Source organism: Ptychodera flava, assembly GCF_041260155.1.
Source record: "Ptychodera flava strain L36383 chromosome 23 unlocalized genomic scaffold, AS_Pfla_20210202 Scaffold_24__1_contigs__length_23054250_pilon, whole genome shotgun sequence".
NCBI classification, from domain to species: Eukaryota; Metazoa; Hemichordata; class Enteropneusta; family Ptychoderidae; genus Ptychodera; species Ptychodera flava.
This window is the reverse complement of record NW_027248278.1, coordinates 7,542,812-7,563,294: the sequence shown is the minus strand read 5'-3', so window position 1 is coordinate 7,563,294 and position 20,483 is coordinate 7,542,812. Positions and strand designations below refer to the sequence as shown.

The 20,483-nt window shown below is 37.5% G+C and overlaps 1 protein-coding gene across 1 annotated transcript in view; it reads right to left on the bottom strand.

Moving 5' to 3' along the window:
- Nucleotides 1–9,841: 9,841 nt before the first annotated feature.
- Nucleotides 9,842–20,483, bottom strand: part of LOC139124913 (ferrochelatase, mitochondrial-like) — a 17,857-nt gene continuing 7,215 nt past the window's right edge. The window contains 9 exon segments of the mRNA XM_070691018.1: nucleotides 9,842–10,664; nucleotides 11,237–11,296; nucleotides 12,565–12,729; nucleotides 13,532–13,639; nucleotides 14,901–14,959; nucleotides 14,962–14,998; nucleotides 15,549–15,726; nucleotides 17,601–17,673; nucleotides 18,245–18,393. Coding sequence (XP_070547119.1) covers nucleotides 10,533–10,664; nucleotides 11,237–11,296; nucleotides 12,565–12,729; nucleotides 13,532–13,639; nucleotides 14,901–14,959; nucleotides 14,962–14,998; nucleotides 15,549–15,726; nucleotides 17,601–17,673; nucleotides 18,245–18,393 — 961 coding nt within the window. The 3' untranslated portion in view covers nucleotides 9,842–10,532.

Here is a 20,483-nt window from a genome sequence, read left to right as displayed (position 1 = left end):
TTGTCAATGGTTACCGGTCCAGGGAATCTTCTCCGGCTTGTTGTCGAAACAAAGCACTAGGACATGGTATATGTGATTCGAAACCAGTTGAAATTCATTTTTTAATTGTAATTTTAATAATTAGACAATGCCGCAATTACTTTGCATCTGTATTATGCGCACAGCGATTTTGACTCATCACTTATTTGCAACACCAGTCGTCAAACTGCGCCACAGTTTCGTTACATGACATTCATTTCACAGCGTTAGTCGCGTGCTGCACTGTCAAAGCAATTATATCAAACGTCAAAAACATTAGGAAAATTGAACATTTATTGCAACCCTAAGACTGATGGGCGTAATTCAAGCAAACCTTAAAACGACAGTCAAAATTAAAAGCGTGACGACCTCTTTTGTTCGAAATATAAAAGAGAATCGTAAAGCAACCTGTTCAGCTAGTTCCACTTTATGGAACACAATGTTTCGTTCAATATAATTTCTCGCTAGGCAGATTGCTATGTAAGCTGCTGTTTATGTCGGCTATTGACGACGGCTTTTTTACCACCTAGCTTTTACACAGCTTTTACATCATTAATCCATTTATGCATTCATTCATTCCTTATGTCATCTATCTTCACCATCGACAACATGCTTTGTAAGCATATGCATGCTTTGTAAGGTAGTGTGGGCCTCGAAAGTGAAAGACAAACTTTTGGCTCAAACTCTTCTGAATATTATTAAAACTTTTAACCGTTCTCTTACTAAATCAAGAATAAAAATAAGGTGGTAACTTGCAGAGTTTGATGAATGAACATTTGCCGATATTTGGCCTGCAAACTTGCCGCAAACCCTGTGTTAACTCTATGGAGTTAGATGAAATTTTCGATTTTTGAAAAAACTAATATCGTAAATATGTTTCTTAATCCAAGAGCTTTAAAATTAACGTCAACAAGTAGTAGATCAGAAAAGAATTATACACATTTGAGAGTCCGGACAGTGTCTACCATAAATGCTAACATTCTTCACGCATATTATTACCTTCATCTGCAGATTACTAAAGAAAAATATCATGATTGGTGGACTTCTATTGCTTCTACTGGCTCAGGGGTGCAACTGTTTTGTAGATGCCCTAAGTGAATGTAGGCCAGGAGGTGAACCTTCAAATAGATCTAGAGTGGATTCGTGCCTCGCCTTCTCGTCTGAAGAAGCCACTGCGTGCAATACAACTCTGAACTTCAATGATCTAGCAGCATTCAAATCTGATTATTGGAGCTGTAATTGTGACACAAAATGTGAATGGTTTCGAGACTGTTGCTATGACTACAAAGAGGTTTGCCAAAATACGACAATCTCAGAGTCTCTTGAGAAAGACAGCAACAGCGATGAAACTGTTGGTAAATTTGTTCATGTATGTACAAGAATCGCCAACTCACACAGTGGAGGTGCTTGGATGATAGGAAAATGTCCAACATGGTGGCAGGATGACGTCACCCGTGAAAGATGTGAGAACATCACAAACTTTGGTAGGTTCACTAACATTTATTATCGTTGATGTCTGCTTTTTTGAAAGATTTGAAAGTGACCTGAATATAAATTAGATCGAGGGCGATCATGCGACAGATAAGCTAAGCCAAGCCTCGAGCCGTCACCAGTCGCCAAGCTTCACCTACACTGTCATTTAATTGCGAACTCCTCATAAAATTAAGGCACGATATTCCTTTCAATCGAGCTTTAGTTCGAGCCCCGGCATGACTATGGTGTTGTCTTCTTGAGCAAGGCACTTTATTCCTCATTGCTTCTCCCCACCCAGGAGTGATAGGTACCTGGTAGGACAGTGGTTGTAATGTGTGCGTTTAGCTCTACTGGGCTAATTGGCTGCAGCGCAGGGGTCATCATTATGGCGCTTACATTACAATTGATTACAATGGGAATATCAACTGATGATGGCACCAGTTTCACTGCCTCCCCCTTCCCCAGACAAGAACGAGGAGACAGTTTTCGAAACTCGCGCTGATTTGTGTAAGAATAGAACGTTTGCGGCTGGCATTGTGTGTAATAAGCGGAATGAAAGTAGTTCTGAAGTGAACGCGATGGCACTATCGGGCATGACGGCAAATTATTGCACAATTCTTAGGGTGCTTCCCCATCATTTAGCGTCGTAAAGAAACGTGGCTCGGGATATCTTGTAATGTTATTATAAAACAGAAAAATGTTTCGTGTTTTTTTAAGGAAGTATTGAGCAAAACTTAGAACTTTTGTTTTGATGGGCTGGCTACTTCACGAACGGTCCACGAGATGCAGAGTTGCGTTGTCATACATCAGTGATACAGTGTCTGCTCCGCGCTAGGTGCGGAGCCTATTCAGTTCGGGAACTTACCAAAAAAAGTAGAATTTTTACCATATATAGTCACTTTACCATCAAAATCAGGCTATGACCTCTGCTGTAAACCCGGCCAACGCTGATTTTTAGCTCACGTGTGTGCTAATGTCGCAGCGATGTCTGTCCGTCTGTTGGCCAAATATCTCAAAACGGCACATCTGGTACGTAGATTTCGTTTGCAAATGGCAAGAACTGGTAAGTTTTTGGTGGGTGTGGCTTGCTTACTTTTTGCTCATTTGCATAATTAATGATTTTGGGAAAAACGGATATACATTGAGAACGACTGCACACAATTTGATGATATTTGCTACAAATGTTGATCACACCATGATATATCAGCTTTGAAAGATATTAAGGGGCGACATGAAAGATAATTGCTAATTTGCATATATATGAACTTTCCTAATTAGGGATATATATATCTGAATTGACTTGACCAAAGTTGATGAAACTTGCTATGTACATTAAAGATACTATGATATAATATTATTGAAAGTCATTAAGCATTTTCACTTCGGCCAATTCCTAATTTGCATATTAAATGAACTTTCCTAAGTAGGGATATATATCTGTGTTGACCCGACCAAAGTTGACGAAACTTGCTATGTACATTAAAGATACTATGATACAACATTATTCAAAGTAATTAAGTACTTATTTCAGCCGATTCCTAATTTGCATATTTAATGAACTTTTCTAATTAGGGATATATTCCGGGATTTGCTTGATCAAAGTTGATAAAATATGATACGTAGATTCATACCATGATAAAATAATATTGAAAGGATTTTCGCATTTTCATGTCAGCTAATTTTTAATTTGCATATCTTTATGAGCTTTTACAGTTTGGCATATATACCTTGAAGGACTTGACCAAATTTAAGGCAATTACACTTGCTATGTAAAGTGGTGATATATTGATAGCAGTCACAGAAATTTAATATTTTTATTTCAGCTAATTACATATTTGTATATTTAATGACTTTTTGAATTAATCTATGGTGAATATTGTTCATGATGTCGATCATGACATTTTCAATGAAGTTGCAATTATGTGGCAAACGTTTAAATTTGCACACAGCTGCAATATAATGAAGCACGTGAGCATTTTTAGTTCATATCTGGTTAGCACAGGGAATTGCAAGCAATATTTGTTAGAAGGTATGATCTGTACTCTACCCGTGGGGTAGAGTAACCGTGGTGAACAAGTAAATGAAGGGATTAGGGAGGCTAATCAACAGGTATAGATTGTTTTCTTTGAATTACTTTACCTAGATAGGGAAGGTAAATTAATAGGCACACGTACGACACAGTTAAGGCTTGTATGATAAAAAACTGTTTATTACGTAATATTTATTGATAACCTCTAAAAGAATATAGTTCGGAATACCAAGTGTGCTTAGTGACACGCACGAACCAATATGGTCACCAGTGTAAACCAACTGTACCGCTAATACCGATTTTCTCCGCTTTAATTCACAAAATTCTTTATTTCTTTATATAATACAAATAGTTCGGACAATTCGTGCTCTGAACTTTACAGAAGTGGGTGTCTTATGCATATTTAGTGTAGTGTTTTTTAACCTATGCATCAAATACAAATTTGAGCCAAGATAAGCGTACGCTGTTCAGCCTCGTTCCGAAAAATTCATATCTGGTAAACATTTGTCACGTGCAGATGTTTACTATATTTGGTAAGATTTTGAACTGATATTTGATAAACGTTAATCAAGTTATCAACGAGACAGCTACTAACGCATGCTAGGGTTTGAAATAGCAGGTTGCACTGAACAAATAGAGCAGTTTTCCTGCAAAATTTATGATGTTTACAATACGCACATCGTAATCTCTAAATAACAAAAACAAAAGAAAATTAAGAACCAGGAGGCAATGCAGACGGAGGGGAAGTTCGTCTTAGTTAGACTGATTTCCATATGATAATGCAAATTTGATTCCTTGATGCAACCGTTTTCAGAAAAATGACCTGATGCGTAACATTTATCTTTTTGTCTCTACACTGCAGACTTTTCTTTAACAAACATCCCCGTGACGTGGCCGGCAGGAAGTGACGTATTTGTCAACATCTATTGTGCACAATGCAATGGTATAAAGCGATCAGAAGTGGTTGCATGGGACGTGCATGTAGATACGTTTCATAGGGCATACGACGTCCAGGCTGCTCTCCACAGTAACGAAAGTATGACAATGCTTCTTAAAATAGTGTCGAAAGAGTTAACTGACCCAAATTCAGATACATCAATCAGAATGCAGGAGACGACAGGAGTGTTACTGCGTACCTGTCTACCTTACGTCATCGATTCATGCTCGCCTTCACCGTACAACAACACATCCGATATGGACAAGGCTCGGCTGGTGTGCAACTCAAACCATTCCATTGTTCAATTCTCCAGATTAACTTCGCTTGGCAGCACTACTGCATATAGAAATATCGATTGTGCGATATGCAACGGGGAAAATATCAAAGACGATATACCTATTTGTGGATTGGCTGTGGCTTCTATTAGACCATTTAGACAGATGTATCTGGTCAGCCTTTTCTTTGACTTCAATTTCAATGGTTATACAAGAGTAGGATTGAGAAGTGATTTTGGTTACGTCGATACAAGGGACTTAACGCACAACTTTTTGTGTGCAGAGGACGAGTTGTTTGACCCCAACTCACAACTCTGTACTCCGTACGCTGTAACAGCCTCGCTCACTAAAACCTTGCAAAGTAATGAATCTTCGCTGATTAGGCCTAATGTCAGTACGACTCAAGATACGAATGAAACGGTGGCCGTAAGAGATGAGGCTCCGTTTCGCCTTAGATGTCCGGTGTTTGCTGACATAGTATTGTTAAACAAAACCGAGTTTGTTGTAGTTGATGATTTAGTAGTGTTTGAAGTCAAAGGGACTATGTTCAGGACTCAGATATTCAAAATCATGGCAGGAGGATCAGCATTTGTTTGTTTGTCCATACTTGACTCGAATGATAAATATCTAACTTGGTTAACAATTTCATTTTGTTCATTGTCAATATGTTGTTTGATAGGATATTTATTTGTTTATGGCAGACGTGCATCTATGCGCAACTTTCCCGGTAAATTGATGGTCAATCTGGTGATTTCAATGCTTTGTGCACAGGTGATGTTCTTGTCAAGCATGGGTTTCAACGAATTGCCAGTATTTTGTTTCCCACTGGCAGTTCTGTTACACTACTCGTGGTTGGTCAATTTCGTCTGGATGGCGATCGTTTGTTTTGACATCTGTCGAACATTTCGGTCAATAAACAAAACTTTCTTCGTTACTAAGAGTACAAAACGACTTGTCTGTTACTGTCTTTGTGGTTGGTTTATACCCGCCCTCATTGTGGCTATTTGCGTTTCTCTGGATCTCACCAAAGTTGGTAACTTTCCCATTGGATATGGCGAGGACGGTGTTTGCTGGATAAGGAAACGCTGGGCACTATTGGTATTCTTTATTTGCCCTGTTGTTACGATTATTTCATTTAATATTGTTTGTTTGATATTGACCGTGTACTATATTAATCGTTCCTTGGCAACAATGAAAGATCTGAGTCCACGATATGGATGGAGGCGTCATTTAAGTATGTGTGGAAAAATATTCACCGTTGCTGGATGTACTTGGTGCCTTGCTCTTGTAGAAGTTTTCGTGGAAAATGAAATCATCAGTGTTGTCTTCAACACAGTCAATTCTCTCCAGGGGACGTTCATATTCATGGGTTTTATCGTTGAGTCGTTTCTGAGAAAGCGTCTGTGCTGAATTAATAGACAGTCTGACCAATCTTAAATAAATCGTACTACAGGACTAGGGTCAAATGTTGTGTTACACCACAGGTCCGTGGAGTTGCCGTGTACTATACACTGAGAAGGGCCCTTCTCTCTATGTATACACCACGTTCTTCTTCCCCAATAGTATCTACGCATAAAGGGGATTGGGGTTGGGGTGTATGCCTGTTGTCATTCCATCCGCGTTGCATATGTTTGTCCCCAAGCTTCTTGCCTAGAGAGATTTCTTTCAGTGGTGGTACGAGGACATGACCCTGGGGCATACATAAAACGACAATTTGGTTCGCGATCCGATTCAATTCGGCCATAAGGCGGCCATTTTGTTTAAACTTTCAAATAATGTATTAAAAGGCATGCATTGACCAACTTTATGTGAAAATTGGTGAAAGGACGTAACTTTAAATCATTCACATGCATGTCAATTTGTTCACGATACAATCAATGCTTTTGTGAGTTGTTTCATATCTAGAGGTGTAACTAGGACATGACTTGATCTAGTTGTGTCGGACATGGCACAAGGATATAAACGTTGATTTTTGTCGATGTCATCTAATATGACATCAAGGCAGCCATTTGTTTCAGTTTTCTTATTAGCTGACTTTGGGAATATGTATATATTCAATGGAGAGCTTATGTCGTAAGTGGGTTAAAACTTGGTGATGCCACTTCCTTAAGGCATAGACCCTTTTCTCGAGGGTCTATGCTTAAGGTAACCTTAGTTAGCTGTATTCAAATTCTGGTGGAATTTGCATGTTTGTGTTTTGAGGGTAACTTTGCCGTTCATGGTTCTGAAACTGCTAGTCCAATTGCTTTGAAACTTGGCATACATGTTCCTCCTGGTGACCTCAGACAGGTTTGGTTAAATTCCGGTAAAAGATTCATATCGTAATTTTGGGGAAATTTCCCCCGTTTTAGTCAAAATTAAACTTTCTCAGAATATAGGGTCATAAAGGTTTCGAATTTTTCAAAGGATTGCTTTTCCTTTTTTGTAGTTTATATTTTTCTTCATTTCTCAATGACATAACCTTATTGGAAGTAATTTAGCATTTTTTCTTCAGCTGATTTCTAATTTGCATATTTACCAAATATTCCTCATTAAGAATCTATCTTGATAGATTTGATCAAAGTTGACAAACTTGCTATTTACATTGAAGATATTATGACATAACAATTATGAGGCATTGGAACTTTCTAGTAAAGTGATGATACAATGACAAAAATCAAAGAAATTTCATTTCAACTTGTTAAATATTTGCATACTCAATGATTTTCAACATTAATTTATTGTTTATTAATATTGTACTTGACTACCTTAATATCCCACCCTGTTATTTCTTACATGTATCAATAACTCTGATGAAACTGTTGTCGTTCTCTATTACTGCACCAAATGTGACCAGTTTGTATATGTGGAATATTTTGATGGTTATCCACGACAGAATAGAATCTTGAAGGTATTGATGGCAGAATAAGAAAATATGATTTTTCATATATCTCATGGTTATATTAAAGTGGCACTCCCACTTGGTAACATTTTTAAAAACATTTTTTTAGTGCCAACGGTCGATATTTGACGTGGCGACTGCGCGCGGATCGCGAGATATCGATAAAAACATGTCTTCAAAAAAGTAAAAGTTGAATTCCGGTGGCCCACCTAAATTCAGCTTCCGAACATCGAACGTTCGGCACTGGGGCCATTGTCAACTAAGCTATGGAGTACGAGTCTACACTGACGCTGCTGTACGCCACAGTACCACTTGCATCGGTGATCGGTCATGCCCCGTGGGAGAAAGCTGAGTGATACTGACTTGGTGATAAAACGAAAAACAATTTTTCTGATTCCACCAGATTTCGCATAGGTGACTAGCCCAGTTACATGCGGTTGATACATAGCGGCCACCGCGTGGTATGCATAGACGCATACCACGCGCACGGCGAACCATACGTACTGTGTGGCAGACGACAAAATGTAGTCATCGGAGGCGGCCAATATTTTACATGTAAAAACTGATGTTTATGTGGTATTGGTTAAATATAATACAACTGATTTAGAATAATGAAAACGACAAAAGCTAAGAAGAAGTTTTCAAAAGAAGTTTTAACCTACTTGATTCGCAACTCAAATTGTAACATTTTACTTAATAATTGTGTATTAATATATCTATGTACCAATACATATATATATATATATATGTCAGTGTGTGTTAAGATTACAAATTAAAGGGAAACCGTCGTCGGATCTGTGTGAGTGTCTTGTTTACAAACAATGTATTTTGTGCACGATATCTGAAAGCGACATCATCATAGCTGCAACTTTTAAATTATACGATGTAGACTATGGCAGACATGTTTTCACTTTCATTAATCACCATCGTACCTTGGATACAGTGTTTACATTGGTCGTATGAGTTCCATACGACCTTTGAGCGCAGTTCCGACGACTTTATTCCTTTAAAATCTGTAGCAATACTTGGTCAATTGAAGTTGTAAGCTTGCTGTTGAAACAGGGCGTCATTGTATACCAATTTCACCGAATTAGAGAAGTGCTCCTACTATAAAGACGTAGCATTTTTAGAGAATGAAGGTTACTTTAGTTTGATTTGTCCATTTGTAAGACAAGCAGGATAGTTGGTAGTCTATTAGAATGTACTGGACACATTAACTAACGTTTGATGCTAAAGTTGACTACACTGAATATGATATATGTACAATAAAATAAGTGTAATGTAAATCTTACATTAAATGGAGAATAAATGTATCACATTAAACGCAGTGTTTGTGAAATGCTGTCAAGTACAAATGTAAGTTGCATAGAACGGACATAATGATTTACTGTTGTCATGTTGTGTGAGATCAGAGTTCCAACCATGTGAACGTGAATTTTCGTCTTAGCCAGTAAGACAGGGTGATATCAGGGTATTCTAGCATTCTCAAAAATATTAAAAGTGACCATTCTTGCCGACGCTCTCTATCGTCAACATTTTTGTAGGTTTAGTTTGTAGGGTTATATTCGGTAAGGCCTGCATGTGAAATAGCGAGATCAAAAACATGCCCACTTGACTCAAATAATTAATTTAACTTGACTCCTTCTAATCCTGCATGTCTCGTGCAGGAACAGCAAGCGATCATTAGAACTAGAGAATGTGCTTCAGGAATTGATATTCATACACTTGGACTTTTACAATATTGCTTTGGCCTACCTCTTGGCCAATGCTTTACTCGGTCTCATTTTGTATATACTGCTTTAAAGTGGAATGTGCCTCGATGACAGATATTCAGAATCTCAAATTTTTCAAATATGTTTTTGATGTACAGCTTGTTGGAGCTTGTTTAAAGCTCATTGCATAAGATCAATTATCACCATCTTAACTTTTCAAGAATTGAAAGAAAAATTTTATTTTTTCCCCAAGAGTTAACACAGCCATGGTGGTCATTTTGAATTTCAAATACCCGTTCTTTGTTTCTCTGGTACGAAATTTTACACGGTGACCCCTGATTTATATTCTAGATTTGGTATGACAAAAGTTGAAAGTTTCATTGAGGAAAAGTTTTGAGCAAAAGTTTAATCCTTCACTTTTGAGGAACATACTATCTTAATTTGATAATGACAGTACAAAAGATATAATATTGCTCTCCCATGTCCACAGAGATTATGATTAATTAATACGAGAGGTTGTTTATCAGGAATATTTTTATTTGGTCAAATACTTTTCAATTTCCAAATGCAACATTAGGGAAACAAATGTTCGGATACTAATAACATTTATTCCCCCTACTCCCCCTCCCCACACACACACTAAGGCATTGTTAAGGTCATGTTGTGTACACTTCTCTGATGTTCAATGCTATATCCTGAATAACTGTTCTCATGAATCACGCAGGATGCATCTCATGGCCAAAGTTTGAAGGAATATCCATGTAAGGTTCTCAAGGTTATTTGGGTTTTTCGATCGGGACATACATACACATAAATTATATCCATCATATGACAAATGACATACATCAAATGAAAGGTAAAAAAAAACTCCACGGTTGTCTAGATACCAAATTAAGCAATGTTGTGGTTAACCTGCTCTTTGGCAGACCACACAGTGGCTGCCCTGTAGTATTCTAATACTGTTGTGGATATTCACTGGCTCAGGGAGCTGAAAGTGCACAGGCCAGGAAAACTTTATCCTATACACTATAGAGTTTGTGCATTCTTATCGCTATCAATGGGTTCGATGGACCTATATGCAAGGAAATAGGGTAACAACTGTTACAACGTTGAAAGTTCGATTAGCTTTTTCAGTCACCTGATATACCAAATGACAGGGCAGAACATTTTGGATTCAGTCACAGCGCGGATAAAATGAATTCAATTGCTAAGACTGCTGGGCAAAGAATTGTTTTGTGTGCCCGCATGTAGCATTGATACAACCAGGGCATCTGAGTGGTAGCTGCCTTGAACACACCTGGTTAGCATCCAGATGTGACTTCACTATATCAGCCAATGCCTATTGAAGTAAAACACACAAAAAAGTCACTGTCAATATCCAACTGTTACACCCTGCAAGAGAGGTACTGCAATGAATAGCTATGCCAACTTCAGGATTACATGACAGCTTCGCTGTTTATATTTGGTACCGCTCTCAAACTGATAGCAACATGAGAAACTAGAAAGGGGCGAAAAATATTTACATAGTTCTAAATAAAAATTTTACTATGTAGTTATAATTACTTTTTTATGCTCACTGACACGTACTAATCTACAAGTCTGACATTTTGAAAAAATCACCCTTTTTCTGAAAATGATCTGAAATGACTTGTTACAGTTGTTTACATTCAAACAAATTAAAGTCTGTGAATATGAACATTACTCCATATTTATTAAAACAAGTTTTGCATTCACATTATAATTTCCAGTATTAAAAAATTGACTTTTTCTGGTACCGCTGTCAAATTCTGAAATTGGAAGTTACGACCTTACGGTCATGATGCAACGTCATATTCTGATGTAACCTATGTATATATGACATGGGCCAGCCAAATGATTTGTTTGTTTGTTTGTCAAATCTTCTCTACTTACTCTAATAAATACTGGATGGTCATTTAATGCAGCTGATCTTCGTATATTCTTTACTCCACACTGAGAGAAGAGGAAAAAGATAAAAAAATATCATTGAACAAGAAAGAAACTCAAGACTTAAAAACAATATCCTTTGAAAAATCATGCTTCTGATTTCACATTGTCTACACCTACAGGATCATTACCTGCCCTCAACGCCAGTATATGGAAAAGAAATGTGTGACTGGGATGAAATAGTTCCATTTTCTTACCAATGGTCAGACTCATGACTCACCACTACCAGGTGAGAAATTCTAGTTCTCACCAACATATGGTGAGAACTGCATGGCAGCATGATCCTCACCACCGATAATGGAACATTCTCACCATTCATGAAGAGATTTGAAATTCTCATTGGTAACCGAGTCCCATAGGTGACAAGTGAGAATTTTCCATTATCAGTGTTGAGAATCAGACTGCAATCAAGTTCTCACCATATGTCGGTGAGAACTACAATTTCTAACCTTTAACAGTAAGAATGACAGAGGAGCCTCACCAGTCACACATTTCTCCTCCAAAGTGAGACCAGCCAGATTATGAATCCATTGTCGAAATATTGCATTGATTCCAACGATACACTGGTTGTCTATGCGGAGCAGGGGTTAGAAGTCGCTGCTGACCCTAGAGTGCAAACTTTTGCCTAACTCACCACGACCGGTAACTTCTCTTTGTGATCTCAAGACTTGTACCAAAGTCTCCTCCACTGTTAATTCCTGATTACTCTCAACATGTTGCCTAACTCAGCTGGACCACTGATTTCTGAGCATGCTCTCAAGACTTTGCCTAACTCACCATGACTGTTAATTTCTCCTTCATTCACCTCAACTGCTACTGCCTGAGTACTATACAAACATTGCCTAACTCATACGATCACTAATTTCTAAGCATGCTCTCAAAATTTTGCGTAACTCACTGTGACTGTTAATTTCTCTCCACACAAACACCCACATTCACCTTAAAGCTATGCTGTCACCTGTTCCAATTTTGCCACAGTTACCATGGAAAGAGAAAATCTAAACAATCAGAGATTTTAAGCAGGTGGCGGCTTTTTAAAAACAGCGCCCTCACATGGGCATTATGAATACCAAGGAACGCCCCTTTGACCACATATGGGCATATTTACATTACAGGTGACTGTACACCTTTAACTGCTACTGCCTGAGGACTCTCAATACATTGCCTCACTCAGCAGGACCACTCATTCCTCAGCGTACTCTTGAGAGTTTGCCTAACTCGACATGACAATTAATTTCTCTACTTAAACTGGCCAATGGGTTTGCCTAACTCACCTTGACTGCTAATTCCTCTGCGTACTCTAAGTCGAGTTCATGAAGAGTTTCTATGTGGTCGTTGACAAATGCTATCGGTATAAGGAGCATATTTTTTCGGCCGTTCTTGACTAAACCTTCGATGGCTTCGTCTGTTTGTGGACCAAGCCATGGCAGAGGGCCTACCTGTGGAAGAAATGTGTTGGAGCGGGAACGGGACATAGCATGATTGATAACTGATAGACAAAAAGACATGAAGTTGGAATGGGTGTGCTTCAAATCGTAAATCCCATCATCGGTTGAGAGAACTACAAGTATTGCATGACATTTAAGTGTAGGAAATTTGTGACAAATAACATTTCGAAAATTTGGCAGATACATCTGAAAGTTGCTGACCTAAAGCAAATAATACCTGCCCTGATAATATGTCTTGTTTTCTGCACACCCAGAGCTGCGCCTCTCTAATCTCAGCTAAACAAAAAATATGAATTTATTTCTATCTGTCCATCTTAGTGGGTATCCATAAAATTTCATCTGCACAGCAAACAATTTACCTGCTCTGAGCAAGAGCACTTCTATTCTGATGTTATTTTTTGGTTTTATCTCAGTATGTTTTTCCTTAAAGATGATTAATTGACAGAAAAATAAAATTATTTGTAATCAAATTTCAACAATTACCCATTTTATTGTCGAGTAAATAAATGACTTATGAATCAAATTCACAACAGATTGCATTGACAAAAAAATACGAAACTTTTGACAGACTATACTGATTAATTTGGGAGGTATATATTTTGTGTGGTATGCATTCATAGAGACAAGAGCAGACATATCGAATTAGTTATCATTTAGTGTATACTGACTGCGGACCTAGGGCTGTCATATTAATTAAAGGGGTGTGAGAAATTTCCATAACTTGGATTCTGCCACTGTGATGAAAGAGCAATCTCCAACATGGTTGTCGTACGATTCAAAAGGGACTACTTGCCTTGGACTGCCACACTAAACGATAGGGGTGTGAGAATTCCAGTGCCTCCATCACCCTCTGTACGGTAGCTGCCACTTCTTGTGGGTAAGGGTCACCCCTGTTGACAACCTGGTCAACAAGAATAAAAACAGAATTGAGGACTTGGTGATAACATCACAAATGACTGGAAAAATATCAATACCTCAATCAAATCAACAACGCAGTATCAATTGGGTTCTGCAATCACTTGGCAAAATGGAAACATTTTGTCTGAAACTTGACCTTTTCACCAGAATGGTTTGGCCCTAACCCATTGTTATCAATGATGTGTGTGGACCTGTGTACAGGAAATTAGGGGTGAACAGGTTAACGTAATGTCAAAGTAAAGCAGATCAATGAATAAAGTATTACCAACAACTCTCCTGATAGCAGCAACATTTGAAAGTTGGATACAGACACATTATAGTTAGTTTAAACAGCTATAATGTCACACTTTGATCTTCTGAAAATAAATTTTTTCTTTTATCCTGGCAATTAATAAGTTGAGTAAGGGCTTGAAGATCTGGCAAGGCAGGCATTGAGAATTGTGGGCCGATTCAAAGTTCTTGTTTTATTTGTTACCTCAGGAGGTCCTATCTGGTGTGAGTGTTAACAGTTGGGACCCTAAGGGAAAAAATTTTAGTGAATACTTCATTCATTCTACAAACATTTCTCTAATAGCTTGACAGCTGTCAATACTTTTCTGTTGTTGTCTCATAAAACTAATTCAGGGTCCATACACACAAAGTCTATTAAAACTTCACTGGCTCTTTCAGCATTTTTAAAGGAATTTATAAAGTCGTCAATACCCATTCCCATGTATTTTTTTTACAATATAATGTTTTGATATATTATTTTACACATCATTTTTACCATCTCATGACTAATCATCTTGTCAGTTTTGAAAATTAAGGGTAGATTTTTCAATTTTCGAGGACTTGCTTTTATTTTCAAAGATTTTTCCTGTACTGAAAATCTTGACAAACATACCAAAAAGAACATTTGCATTCCAGTGACACTAGTCCTTTGCAAGTTTTTCAGTGTTTTATTCGATGTATCAATTACAGGTTTCTGGTCTACACTATACAGCATGTAGGAATACCTAATATTCAGCTGATCAAAACCCACATGTCACATGCCTAGTCTTTGCTGAAAACTGAAACAAATCTGGACAGATATCCATTTTTCAGCAACAATATCGCTTGTTACACATGCCCACATTGTGCTGACAGGCCAAATACAGGGTATTAGAAAATGTTTTCTGGATCGGACCAAAAGTCTGTACTGGACACAGGGATACAAACACTGAATGAAATTGTTGAAAGTAAGAGATGTTAAAGCATATACTTACTGTCATTGGCAAGGAGTGAGCTGAAAAGAGCAAGACAACGTCATCCCTGACATCCTCAGGAACTTAGCTAATTCATCTTTTATGGTTTCTGTAACTGCCTGTCAAGGGAACAGAAAGACGAAACAGATTGGGATATCAGATTATGAAAAAACGGCAAAATATTTTACTGTCACAAACCCTCTGACAATATCATAAAATATAGCTACACCACAATACTCAGATTTGTACATCTAACATAATATTAACATTATACCGGTATTTACAAAACACAGAACATCAAATTGAAATGTTATGTAAAAAATTTCTATTGACTGATGGTCTGCATTCATTTGTGAGTATTTACAAAGGAAAATTAGCACACTAGCATAGTTCATTCTATAGCTACCATTCTGCAGTAAAAACCAATAATTTTAAAATTACAAAGTTGAGTCTATACTCTTGACATTGGTGAGGACGGTGAATTTCAAGCCGGTAGAAACTTCACCCTGTGATTTCAGAATTTGATACAATTCCATTGTTTTTTTGGCAAAATTGGACATGTTCATTGAGACAGAGGGGTGGAAGGGTTATGCTGGATCTACGAATATTTTGAAACAGCAAATTTCAAAGCAAGATGCAAAAACTTGGAATTTTTTTGTACTCGCTCACCTGAATAAATCCTGGATGTGTTGGCCACCTGTCAATCACACTCCACTTCAGTGTACTATTTTCCATCAAATCTTTGTTCTTGGCGTAATATTTGTATATTGCATTGAGACTGCTGCCAGTGGTGGAACAGCTGTATTGTGGGTACTGCGTGAAAGCAACAACTCTCTCCAACCCATCGCTACGGAAATCAAAATAATTTGCATAAAACTTTGCAACACAAAAAAGCCAGCTATCTCTTATAGAGGAAGAAAGGGGGAACATGAAACCACTGGTGTTGATACATTCAGAAACAATAAATACTGGAGAAAAGAAGGTACAAACACAATCCCTCAAACGACTGAGGTACAAAATGCCTTCTGGAACCAAACAAAAGCACCAACTATTTTTTCCGAAAACTGGGATATGATTGAATCTTTGAAAATACTGAAACCTGGCTTGCTGCACTTGAAGTCACTGAAATTTCCAGGGCACCCAGCGACTGTTTGGAAGTATTTCAGGGTGTTTAATAAAGTCTAATCTACCATTTTTTCAATGTATCCGATGTAACAGATTCCAATGTTTCACCGAGAGGTAATGTTTTGAACTGAATGAGCAAGTTTTCACAAAGCAGAAATGTAAAATTGGTTATATGTAAGTTTTCATGAATAATGTTTCAGATCCAGACTATTACAGAATATTTTAATGCGCCAAAAACACACAGGGTACATGCATGATTAAGTTCTTTTTCTTCTAACCACTCAATAATTGCCCGGCATTTTCATGAAAATATATTCTATCCTTGGAATTAAAAACATGTAGCGTCATGAGACCATTGTTTGTCTCTAGAGCTCTGTTGGACAACATATGTTTGCCATATGGCTGTTCATAATCCCTTAGAAATTAGTACAACGCAATTTATTCTGCGAAAGAGTAGGCATATACTGTAACTTCTTGATGCAACTGTCATACAATATTGTTGACAGCACATGTATGTTCATCACAGAGACTTGCATGTAGTCTGTACACACCCGGTATGTGGTACAAAATACAACTTCAAATAGTATCGCAAGTGAGTGGTATTTGAAATGCAATGTTTGCATTGCTAAGTACAGGAGGCACTGGGCTTCTAACTTGCTCTGAATTTTTGTGTTCCTGGGGAAACCAAAGTCAAAATGGTAAAACAGTCCATGTAGCTGTTGAAATCCAGCCTAAAAAAATGCCACATACGCTATTTTCATATGTATACTGGATACTGCCAAACTAATCTGTAACTGCAATGGCTAAGTTTGCCGTCTGCCAAAGTTCTGAAAACTTTTAATTTTTTCCAGAATGGACCAGTGGTTTCCTCTTAGTTTGGACAAAAGGTTAAGAATGATAAATCTGCCTATAGCTTTGGAGGCCAATTTGAATGGTCTGAACGTCCTTTGGTTTTGTGTAGTCTCAAAATCATTGGAGGGGGAATCTTGAAAGGCATTTGAATGATAAAAGAGTATCTGTATGACAGGACTGAACTAAACAGGGCCCATACAAAGTATATGTATATGCTTAAGTATAATTCAACACTATCCAAGGGGGTCTGTATTTATCATCATGAGAGGCACCCTCAGTCAAACACTGATTTCAACCATAAGGACCCTGTCTTCCTCAGTTGTGCTATATATATTACTGACATTAGACCCTACTGTTAAAAATTGAACTTTGATGGAAAAAGTGAAAAAATAATTTTGATCTGTAAGAGTGATCCTCCAACATCAAATTATAGAAGGTGCACATTTTCTACAAAAGTTGGCTGATTACAATATTCACGTAGTTGTGAGGCCTTGAGCTACCGGTAATTATAACACACTGCAACTGCATGAGCAGATGTTGTTATACATATGTCAGTATTCTTATTATTTCACATCTAAAATTAAAAGTGAGAAAAATAAAACTGCTTAGAATAAGCTGGTGTTCATCTGGTCACTGTGTTAAGCAGATTTTTGCATTTCAGACAATGAATAACGGTCACCACTTTATTGGACAAGGGATTAGAATTTAAAGGTTAAAGGTCAGAATTCAATAAAGTATTCTTACCGTTCCATTTCTTCTATAGTTTCTTCTGTCAAGGGTGTAACATAACGGAATCCTATGTAGTATTTGTGAGGTGCTGAAATGATAGATTTAAAAAATGCTGAGCATTAATCTTCATAGTAAGTTTTTCAGAGGGAGGTCCAATGTTGCCATACAAAATATAGAGATGAACTGCAACTTGGAACTAAAAGATATTATCCACACACTTAGTAATTGTGTGGTTAACAATGACAGTTTTCAATGATTTGTTTGGTCCATGTCCACGAATGCAGAGTGAAGGGTTTAAGGACATTCATCTGCTGCTACTTGATCAATTTGGCTGACATGCCCAAAAATATGGTATGCTCCAAATAAAATATTTGAAAGACTTGACTACTTGATTTCTTACTAAATCAGCAACTTAACTGAGACATGCAGAGGCAGAGACAGACAGACAGACAGAGACAGACAGACAGACAGACATACATACATACATGTATACATACATACATGTATATACATACATACAGACAGACACTGAGAGAGAGGGAGTGAGGGAGGGAGAGAGAGAAAGAGAGAGAAGAGGAAGAGAAAGAGCTTTGGAGTAGGACAGAGACAGAATGACACTCCTTTTCAATGAAATGGAGTAATTTCATCCATAAACTAACCTGTCTCAGGACTCAGCTCGTCCATAAGTTGCATTAGAGCTTGTCCCTGTTTGTGGGTCCACATTTTGATGGGAGAACCACCGCCAATCTTGCTGTACTGTGCCTTGATTTTGGGGGTCCTCCTCTTGGCAATCCATGGTGCTAGTTTACTGTTGGAAGAAGTGACAGTAATTAGTCATTTATATAGAGACCCCATGTTCTAACATTGCTGAAATGCTAATATCAAAACCTTTCAAAGGGAACTTCACCGAGGCTGATTTTTACCTTGCGCTTTTGTGTCACATATTCCGGAAAAGCCATTTTTGCCAATTACAACTTGCGCGATTTTTTACAAAAAATGGATAGAAATAGTGGTGGAAGTTACCTTTTAGAGCTTCATCAACTCACTGTACTTTGAATCATGGGAAATAAGCGCCAAGCTTGGCATTTTCATCACATGATATGGCGGAGACCATCTTCCGATGGGTATGGCATTGTCATTCACGTTCACACCAGCCTCTGTCTATTTGCATAACTATTGTTTATGTTATGCAAATACGCACAGCCTGGCCTGAACGTGAGGGCCGTGTTCAGATCATTATGATGATATACATAAACATGATTTCACTGACTTGTCTTGCTTAGATATCCATAAACACTGTCATTTTTTAACTGAGGTGACCTGATAGAGGTAATGCATGTCACAGTGGAGTGTGTCACAGTGTTCTTCCGGGTATATTGATTTTGCAGACGGTAGAATGACTTGTAAATTGTGTCAAAACCATGTTAGGTAAATATTCAGCAAGAAGTAACCAGGTCTAAACAGTGGGTATACTAAAACGCTCAATTTTTTTAACAATGCAACCATATACATGTGTATGTATGGTCCTGCTGGAGCGTGCAGACAACTCACATGTGTCTGTTTGTACCCATGCGACCCTCGAACTCATGTGACCTTTGCAATCAATGACTGTTTGTGCACAGGTGACACACGACCCTGCTTGACCTCTTCTGTCAATAGCTATTTATCTATGCCAGTAATCAATGACACGCTTTATAAATTCTAGTGTTGTTGAAAACTTGTCTCCTATTCACTTGGCAATGCAGGACATTTGATTCTGTCTACTAATTGTAATTTCTGTGAACCTGACATTATTACTGTGGCTTGTTGTGGGATAGTTTTATTGGCAGTATTTACAATTTCAAAGAGAACATCAGAGATATGGAAGGAGCAGTTTCACTATTCTTACAGGAGTTATTTCCATGAAGATGTCACTTTGAAATCATGAGCCATGAACTTTATTGAGAGTCAGATTAAACAACATTTTCAGATTGTCTGTGCATTGTGACTTGTATGATTGTTTCTGGCACAATAACATGAACAATTATAAATGCTAGTCAGCTTCACATGCACAATACTTTCGAAGAAACTTGAATATAGAGCATTTGTTTAAAGCCATGTAATACATCACCAATATGAATCTTGGGGATGAGAGGGGGAATAGAAAAAACAAACGTGTTTCTTTGATATAGCGTTCTCTTCTCAAAGCCAAGCTATCATCAAAGCTGACTGACGTCACGATTAGAACTCAAAAGGGGAACATTTCACCAATCACATGACCATGTCTTTTCTATATCTTAGTCATACATATTGTTAAACAAGTACCAAGGATGAAAATTTTGGTGAATTCTGATCAGGATAACAGGAATGAATTAAGACATTGAGTGGAAGCCAAGAATGCTGATTTATTTGATAAACTGTGCCTCTTCGTGACAGTAAACAGTCTTTGAACTCTGTGATATTGCAAGTAGTAAAGCGAGTAGTTACTCGAATGTGTCAAAGAAATGCAACCTTTGTCTTACAGAGAAGCTATTCATAAGTCCAGCCTTTTAAACAAGCGTTCCGAGTTGGTCTCCAAGTGCCGACACGAAAACAAATTTTACTTGTCAAATTTCAATCCAACCCACCACACCAAATGGTTTGACCCAACCTGATACTTATATGTAAGCACCTGAAGCAAATTTCATACAATAAAATCTACCTATCTGACGATCGCGTGTATGCGTGAAACTCGAGTAATAGGTACCAAACATACTTGATGTGTTCTCACATTTATTGTGTGTGTGTGTATATATATATATATATATATATATATACATAATATATATATATATATATATATATATATATATATATATATATATATATACCATATATACCATATATACATATATACATATATATATATATATACCATAT